The sequence below is a fragment of the Echinops telfairi genome, unplaced genomic scaffold, assembly GCF_000313985.2.
Source record: "Echinops telfairi isolate 266 unplaced genomic scaffold, ASM31398v2 ScPeMD7_7458;HRSCAF=8496, whole genome shotgun sequence".
In the NCBI taxonomy this organism is placed as follows: domain Eukaryota; kingdom Metazoa; phylum Chordata; class Mammalia; order Afrosoricida; family Tenrecidae; genus Echinops; species Echinops telfairi.
In genome coordinates this window covers 2,142,512-2,151,233 of record NW_022111358.1, presented here as the reverse complement: position 1 = coordinate 2,151,233, position 8,722 = coordinate 2,142,512, and the positions used below count along the sequence as shown (strand labels likewise).

At 56.9% G+C, this 8,722-nt stretch overlaps 1 protein-coding gene across 2 annotated transcripts in view; it reads left to right on the top strand.

Annotated features, from left to right (window-relative positions):
• The window catches only part of RPH3AL (rabphilin 3A like (without C2 domains)), a 133,213-nt gene extending 128,536 nt beyond the window's left edge, over positions 1 to 4,677 (top strand). For both annotated transcript variants that reach the window (XM_045299697.1, XM_045299698.1), the window contains exons 7-8: positions 1,220 to 1,366; positions 3,498 to 4,677. In XM_045299697.1, coding sequence (XP_045155632.1) covers positions 1,220 to 1,366; positions 3,498 to 3,532 — 182 coding nt within the window. In that variant the 3' untranslated portion in view covers positions 3,533 to 4,677. The remainder of the gene's footprint in view (positions 1 to 1,219; positions 1,367 to 3,497) is intronic.
• The last annotated feature ends 4,045 nt before the right edge of the window (positions 4,678 to 8,722 follow it).

Below are 8,722 nucleotides of genomic sequence, written 5' to 3'. Positions count from 1 at the left end.
TTTCTTTTGAATTTAACATCTCTGAGCTCACCCGGTGGCAACAGTGTTCCCTGGGGTGTTGAGGCTGGAGCAGAGACGGCCTGAGGGCACACTTTTCTCCCCTTTGAAACAGAAGGGCCTCCCCAGGGAAAAGGACCCGCTTTATTCTAAGCTGCTCCAGAAGTTAGAATTGTGTTCTGAAAGAAGTTGCAAAGAGGCTGGTTTCGGTGTCTCAGAGGACAGCTTGATCATTATAGCAACTGTCCCCAAGGGGAACAAATTGCTTTGTGTGTATGTCATTTGGGGGAGGGGGTGGCATCCTGAAGCCAAGGCTGGGAGACCCTCTGCCAGAGCCCGTCCACGTACAGTGAATTCCTGACAGTTGGGACTGGGGACTAGATCAGAGGCAGCAAGTGCCTAGCATAGGTGCTACCATAACCCACGCCTATGCCCTTGACAGACATGACTAGTTGATTGTGATGGTCTTTCCCACGTCTCCCTAATGGAGCCTCAGCATCCTCCTGAGTGCAGTTTGCGCCAAGGGGCCGAGGTCAACTGGTGGAGATAACATGAGCTGCAAACTGTCCTTGGACTAGAGGGTCTCTTAGGCCCCTTTAGAGCAAAGGGTCTATGTCAGGAATGTTTCAAAAAGAACGTTACCATGAGTCTGGATGTCCAGGGCAGGTTTCACCCTCCGTCCCACCCCTCCCATAGTTTCTGCCCCCTACACTGTCGCTGAACGCTGACTGGGGTGGGGGGCAACACGGGAAGACTTGTTGCAGCCTCGCAAGTCCACGTCTGCCTGCCGGTCACGCAAGACTAACAGGCCTGTTGGAATGAAGAGTCTTGTTAGTAAGAGCAGCCACTCATCTTTCTCTGGGTTGATTAAAAATGCATCCTCTTCATGCATTCTTTCTGGGAGGATGAGAACAATGAGTAATTGCCATCTATCTGTCCTGATGGTGACTTTGCCTGACACTTAGTGACATGACCTGAGGGCCCCCAGTCTGCTGCCTTTGGATGCCTTGGACCTGCCGGGTGGGGTCAGGTTAGCACACAGGGAGGGTGGGGGAGTGGGGGAGTGGCAGCCCCCCCGGGGTAGAGGGCAGACCTTCCCACTACATCCCAAATGGCAAGGTTTTTTAGCTCCGCTGCCTGCTGAGCTGAACTAATCCCTGTCTCAGCTCGAGGTCCACAGGGCCAGCATGGAGCCACAGGACCCACGTGTGGTCTCTTGCAGGTGGCAGCACGGAGTCACCCAGGATGGGGCTGCCCCGCCCGCCCAGCCACCTCTCTGGGAGCCAGAGCAGCCTGGCCAGTGAGACTGGGGCAGGCTCTGCAGACCCACAGGGGGGCACCTCACCCCAGCCTGACCCAAAGGGCGCAGGTGAGTCCCAAGCTGCTTCTGGTAACCCTCCCCCCTGCCCTCTCCTGCTGCTCCTCCCCCATGCCCCTCTTCTCCCCTCCCACTCAGCTCCCCCACCCCACCTAAAAGCGGTGAGTAGCAGGTGACACTTCTAATTCTCCCTGTTCATTGGGCACCATGCTAAGCGCTGGGGGAGCAGCCACCCACCTGCAATGAGCCCAGAGGGACCCAAGGTAACCATCATGATAATGGCCCTCTCCATTCTCGGTCATGGTGTGCACCGTTATTACCATCCAGGGCTGCGGAAGGGGTAGCATTGTTCAAAGCATTTCCCGTCCTCATGATGGTCAGGGTAACTCTGAGTCCGAGAGCACCTCCCAAGGGCCTGGCAGTCACGTCCTCACAAGCCCCATCCTGTGCCCCACCTGGACGGGGTGCCGTGCAGGGGAGGCATGGTCCTTGTCCTCAAGAAGCCTGCCCAGGGGCTGAGCCAACCCACTGAGCCTGGCTGAGGGAAAACCAGACTCAGGTCAGAAGAGAGTGCCCACGGGCTGCCCTGGGCAGGATAGATAGGAGTCTTTGCCCCGTTTGATAAAGTGGCCCCATTTGATAAGTGTGAAAACTGAGACAAGGCGGAAGGACTCCCCACACTCAAACTGGAGCAAAGTAGGCCGGTCTGGTTTGTCCTCCAGTCTCCTATGAGACAAGAGCTGCACCGGGGGCTCTTCACCCAAAGGGTCAGCCCATGGGCGCGTGCCTCTGTCTATTGCCAGCCAGGCCTGGGCTGCAGGGCAGGGATGGTGCCTCCCAGGGGCAGCGTGTATCCTCACAGGCAGCTACCCTCTGCTGGCTGCTCTCCCAGGAAGGTGGGCACGCAAACACACACCACTGTACCCTCTGGTTCCTGAGACTGTACCTGTGGTTGGGGTGCAAGGCACCCTGGGAGGGGAAGTCGTCGTCCCTGGGCTTGGGGGTGGGGAACCCTCTGACCCTCCCAGCCCCCTCCTAAGGCCTTGCACAGAGGACAGGTTGGGGATCAGGCCTGGGTTCTGCTCCCCGGCATGAGAACCAAGTGCCTCTTGGGCAAATGAGTTGCCCACATGACGTGGCCTTTTTGTGGTGTGTCCTCTGTGAACAGGGCCTTGGGAGAGGCGGGTCAGATCTGGCTGTGCGGGAGCACGTGGAAGGAAGGCCATGGCTTCAGAGGCCACCTGGAGGCCCAATGCCCATCTGTAGACAATTGGACATCCCCTCACAGAGGGGTCACAGGGAAGAGATGAGCCAGTCAGGGTGCAGTATAGCACCGATGAAACACACAACTTTCCTCTAGCTCTTTGGTGCTTCCTTTACCCCACTAGCATGACCTCAATTCTACCTTATAAATCTGATTAGACCAGAGCATGCACACTGCTACAGATAAGAGCCCGAAACACAGGGAATCCGGGATAGATAAACCCCTCAGGGCCAACAAGGAGTAGAGATACCAGGAGGATTAGAGTCGGAGGAGAAAGGGGGAATTGATCACAAGCATCAACCTAGATCCCCCTCCCAGGGGGACGAATAACGGAAAAGTGGGTGGGGGACGATGGAGGGCGATGTAAGCTATGGAAAAATCATCTATAACTTATCCAGGGTTCATGAGGGAGGGCGGGGGAAGAAATGGGGAGCTGATATCAGGGGCTCAAGTGGGAAGAGAATGCTTTGAAAATGATGATGGTGGCCTATGTGCAAATGTGCTTGACACACTGGAGGGTTATATGGAGTGTGATAGGAGATGTGAGAGCCCCCAGTAAAAGTATTTTTAAAAAGAGGCCACCTGGAGGGGACTGGCCCTGAGCGAAGCTTCACCGTTCCGCCCTTCTGCCCCTTGCAGGGTCCTCAGGTGGCCCTTGTTGGCACACTGATACTGGGGGGGGGGGAATGGGTGCCTGTGGGCACACAGCCTAGTGGGGTCGTGCTGCACTCCCCCACGCAGGGTGGCAGCCCCACGGTGAATTGCCTGCCAAGGACGCAGCCTCAGGTGCCTGGGCTGTCCCCGCTGGGAGTCCGCCAATTTCCACGGTCTCCGTGCTGTCCCCGAAGGCTAAGCCCCCCTGCACACGCTCACCCAGTGGTGGCCTTTTGTCTCTCTTCCTCTCTCTGTCTCCCAAAGGCAAGCGACACCCTTGGGCGAGTCCCCGCTGCTGAGGTGGCCTCCACCAGGGCAGAGCCGATGTCCCCCGGGAGATGCCAAGAGCTGAGAGCTGGAGCCAGACCTCCGGTCTTCACAGCTCCCTTCCAGCTGGTCCTCGCCCCCCTCCCCGCCCCCGCAGCCAGCCACCCTATCGGTGGTGACCTCTGACCCAACAAACCAGTGTTTGGGGAGGTGGGCCTGAGTCTGCTTCCCCCACCCCCACCTAGTGCCTTTCTCTCTTGGGAGTCCTTCTCTACCGCCACCGCCACCGCCACCCCTCCCCAGCCCCTTTATTTATTAGCCCCTTACAGACTCCATCCCGCCCGCCCCGTGTGTGTGTGTGTGTGTGTGTGTGTGTGTGTGTGTGTGTGTGTGTGTGTGTTTAAAGCTTGCACCTGTCTCGGGTCCAGGCTGGAAGGACCTGCAGCCTGTCCTGCGAGGCCTCCCGTATGCACTGCAGTTCCCAGCGGGGCTTTCCGCATGCAGGGCAGGAAGGAAGAGCACTCGGACCGCTGTCTTTCAACAATGAACTGGCTGGGAGCCCCAGTGGACGAGTTGGAGCCAAGAGCAGGTGGGAGGAGAGACCCCCTCCTATCCGCTCCCCAGCTCAGGAGGCAGGGGCAGTGTCCCTACGGGGGCACGGCTCACCCAGGGGCTGCCACTGCCACCGGCCTCTGGGCTGGACTTCTTTGCCTGGTTTGGATCCGCTTCTTCAGCTGGTGGGACCAAAGACCCCCTCCAGCGATGGGACCGTACATGCACTCACTCAAGAGCAGCCTAGGAGAGTCCCTGGCCCAGCAAGCGGCTCCCCTAAGCGGTGAATTCACTTCCTTTCAGTTGGTTCAGTTTGGCATGAGAAGTACTTAATTCAAAGCACTGGTCCATGCCTCTGGAAAACCCTTCTCTGGAGAGAGAGAGAGAGAGAGCGAGCGTGTGTGTGAGTGTGTGAGTGTGTGCACGCGCGCTGGTGTCCACGCCCTCCCATCCTTGTCCTTCCGGCTCCCAGCTCCCCCACCCCGGCCATAATGCACACCGCATGTGCCTAGTTCCGGAGGGGCCCCCTTTCCTCCCCAGCCCCCAGGACCCCCTCAATAGCTGATTTTGCCCTTGCCACGTTACGCTTCAGCACTAAAGCACTAAAGATTAACATTCGCATCGAGCCAGTGTGTTGGTCCAAGCGCCCCGTCGCCTGTCTTTCGAAGGGGCAACAATGGAGAAGTGGGCGGGGGATGCGGTGCACTGATTCTCGGGGACACCTCCTACGCCGCGGGCAAGGGCTCAGGCAGAAAGAACCACACGCACACACCCTCAACGCGGAAGAGAAAGCTCGAGGCCGGACAAAAGCCGCTATAAGTGCGCATAGGGAGAAGGAGGAGGCTTTCCACTCCCGTGAAAAGGTCTTACCTCGGAACCCCAGGGGCTGTGCGACCCTGTCCTGAAGGGTCCCCGTGAGTCAGCACCGACGTGATGGCAGTGCGTTTGGTTGCTGAGTTGGAGAGGCACAGACAAGTGACAGACTCGTGCAAGCGCACGGACAAACATTCAACAAGCAGGAGCTTCTGACTCGATATGACAGGCTGAGCACCTTCCTGTCTCCCCTGCTTCCCAAACCTCAGTCACGCGACGTGAAGGAGTGAAGACCGCAGAAACCGCACACCAGGAGGGAGGTGGCAGCCGGCCAGAGGTGGCGGGCACACTGGGGATGGTGGACAAGTGCGACTTGTGTCCTATCAGCTTCTCAAAACCAAACTCCCTGCCACCGAGTCAATTCTGACTCACGGCGACCCTGTAGGACCCGGTAGAGCTGCCCTCTGAGTTTCTGAGACTCCCCCTCTTTATGGGAGGAGAAAGCTTCATCTCTCTCCCTCAGAGCTGGCTGGTGGCTTCGAATCGCTGACCTTACAGGGTAGCAGCCCACTACCCACCCCCCCAGGGCTCCTGCTCACGCTGACCCATCCTTAAAACATCTCCAGGAGAGAAAGTCAGCCACAAACAAGCTATTTCCCCCGCACACACCCGCAAATGATCAGAGCTTGGAGGAGGCAGGTACCCCTTGGGTGGCCCTGAAAATCCCAGTGGCTAAAAGAAATGGGACCCCCAAACAAAGCTCAGGAGGCCATCAGGGCAGGAAGAAAGGGGGAACCCAAGGCACAAGTGGGGAATGTATTTCGTAGAGAGGAGAGCAACTTGCGCCCCCAGACAAGACATGTAAGGATTGTTTGGGGGGGGGTAGATTGTTGAATGGAAATCTAATATACTCTGTAACTTAAACCATGATGAAATGTTCAAAAAGAAGCTGTTTGGGCCCACACAATCTGGTGACTGGCCCTCCCTGATCCAGGTAGCAGACAGGCTTACTCCCTGCTGAGGCAAAACCAGGATGATTCTGGGCTGTGGACACCCCCCCACACACCCCAGAGACTAGGAGTGAAACACCTAACAGAAACGGGAGGGATTCGTGGGAGACCGTCCACCCCCTCCCCCTACTAACAGCCAAGGCGATTCCCCATCCACTTACCCGAAAGGCAGGCAATTGTACTGTCTCTCTGGGGAAGTAACCAGAGAAAGATCAACAGATGGACAGTGAGACAGCTAGGCTCGGCCCAGTCCTGCAGCAGCGCCCGTCCACAAGCCCCGCCGCCCGCAGGTGCAGGCTTCCTGTCGGTTCCCTGGGTCAGCGTGGCAGCTGCAGTACTGAGCGTTGACAGAGAACCTATAAAGCAGTGGTTCTCAACCTGTGGGTCGCGACCCCTATGCAGGTTGAACAACCCTTCCTCTGCAGTTGCCCGATTCATAATAGTAGCAAAATGACAGTTATGAAGTAGCAAGGAAAATATGTTCATGGTTGGGGGGTCACCACCACATGAGGAACTGTATGAAAGGGTCACAGATTGGGAAGGTTGAGAACCGCTGCTCTAACGGAAAACACACAGACCCCAAGACGCAGAAGGAAGGAGGCAGTATTCCCCTGGGGAAATTGTATCCACGAAGCCAACATATTTTTTTTTTTCTGAAAAGATGCATTAAAATTTAATTAGAATAGAAATTAAAATGTACACAACACCAGAAGTCTTAAAATGTATTAGGAGGGCAGGCGGCGCACAAGATGAAAGACCATCTTCCCAGAAGGGCAACGCGAAAACCAGAGAAATTGTCCAAAGAGGGGGCGGGGAGGAGTCAAGGGAATTGGACTCAAAAAGGTGTTGTTAGGCGCCCTGGAGCTAGTGGAGAGCCACAGCACCCTTAGGCAAAACCATAGGAACCTGTGTCCTGGGCCCTCCTCTGCCTCTGCCTGAGCCCCGCCTGCAGCTGCTGTGTAGTGCCCCTTGTGGACGGCCTTCCTCCATCACACTGCCCCCCCCCCCCCTTACCGAGCATGAAAGTCCCCTTCTCCAGGGACGGGTCCAAAGTACATGGTACAAACTTGGCTAATTAGACACTCGACAGGGAGAGAAAATTGTCCACAGCCCATGACAAGAATAAGTCTCGGGGCTGAAGGAAATGAGCTTCAACAGAGAAAAGGGTCCACCGCCTGTCCAGCACCGGGACACAAAAACCCCATGCTGGTGTGGACCGCCGCGGCCAGTGTGCTCAGCTGTGTGGCCAAATCTCGTAGGTGAAGGTGACCGATGACCTGCCACTGTGATAGAACATCCACCCACTGAGACCTTGCTCAAGCCGATTTTAACTGGCCAGCCCTGGGAGGAGCTTGAGTAGGGTGTGCTTATGCAAGCTCCCAGGTGATGCTAAAAAGTGGGGGGGAGTGGGGGGGACGACTCCACTTAGAGTAGCTAGTCAAGGGCCTTGGCTATCCATTGGAAACAATGGAAGAGTTTTTCCAAATCCTCATGCCAGACCAATCCTAAGGCCCTGGTTTATATCATTGGCTGCAGCCTAGGGATTGGGCTGTTCACACGTTCCCCCACACCAGACAACCCAGGCCCGTTGCCAGGAACGTGACTCTGATTCGTGGCAACCCCCGGTGCTCCTGGTATCACTGCTCCTGAGGCTCGGCTTCACTGCCATCTTTGTAGAAGAGATCACCAGGCCTTTCTGGCTTGGCACCACTGAGTGGCTTGGGACTGACGACCTTCAGGGTAGAGGTTGATCAAAACCACTTGTGCCACCCAGGGACCTCAACAGCACCACCACCACCACCACCCCAGTGACTCCGGTGTGAGGTCAGAGGGGTGAGCAGCTTCCCGAGAGAAAGTCTTCTACCTCCGGAGACTCGCACCGCGCCTTTGTATCAGCGAACCACAGCGACCACGGTAGTCCAAGCCCAGACCTGGTCCAGAGCTACAGAGTGGGAGTGGCTGCTTCACCGGCCAGTGAGGAAGAATCCATTTCTGTACACTTGGGGCCGAACTCAAAGTTATAAGGTCATCCTCCGGAGAGTAGGGCCTCCACGATCAGGAAGTAGCCAAGAAGGTGGACATCCTCAGGAGAGCAGGGCCTCCACGATCAGGAGGTAGCCAAGAAGGTGGACCGATAAATCCCACCATGATGAACAGATGGGGCCTGGGGAAGTTGTCAGGGGGGCTTACTTGGATCCGCAGCCAGTGCTCATGGAAGCAGCCGCCGAGAAAGCCAGCGGTGAGCCTGCGTGGGGCACCTCTGCTGCAAAAGAACGTTAGAGAGCAAAGCGGTCGCCTTGATGGAGAAACACGCGGCTTCCCACGCACATGCGCGCTCCCTGGTGAGGGGCTACTTCAAGAAGGTGTCAACCATACCCCTGACCCGAGCCAGGACATTTCCCACGACCGCGTGGCCGCATAGGCACGTGAAAGCCGGACTGTGCGCCAAGAAGGGTGGAAGATAACTGATGAGATTGAATGAACGGTGGTGGTGAAGACGTGTCGATGTGCCATGGACTGACTGGCAGAAGAGAGAGCAAAGCTGTCTTGGACGAAGTGCAGCCCGAAGACTCCTTGGAAGTGAGAATGGGGAGACTCCGTCTCGTGGACTTGCACATGGGATCAGGAGGGACCAGTCCCTGGGGAAGGACATCTGGTCCATCAAGCAGAGGATCATTGAGAAGGAGGAAGCCCCTGGGTGAGATGGATTGCCACAGTGGCGCAGCGATGGGTTCACAGGTAACCCGTGTGAGGATGGCCGCAGTGTTGCGTTCTGTTGTACACAGCGCCACCGTGTGAATCGGAACTGGCTCCTTGGCACACCTGGTAACAGCAGCAAGGAAACCA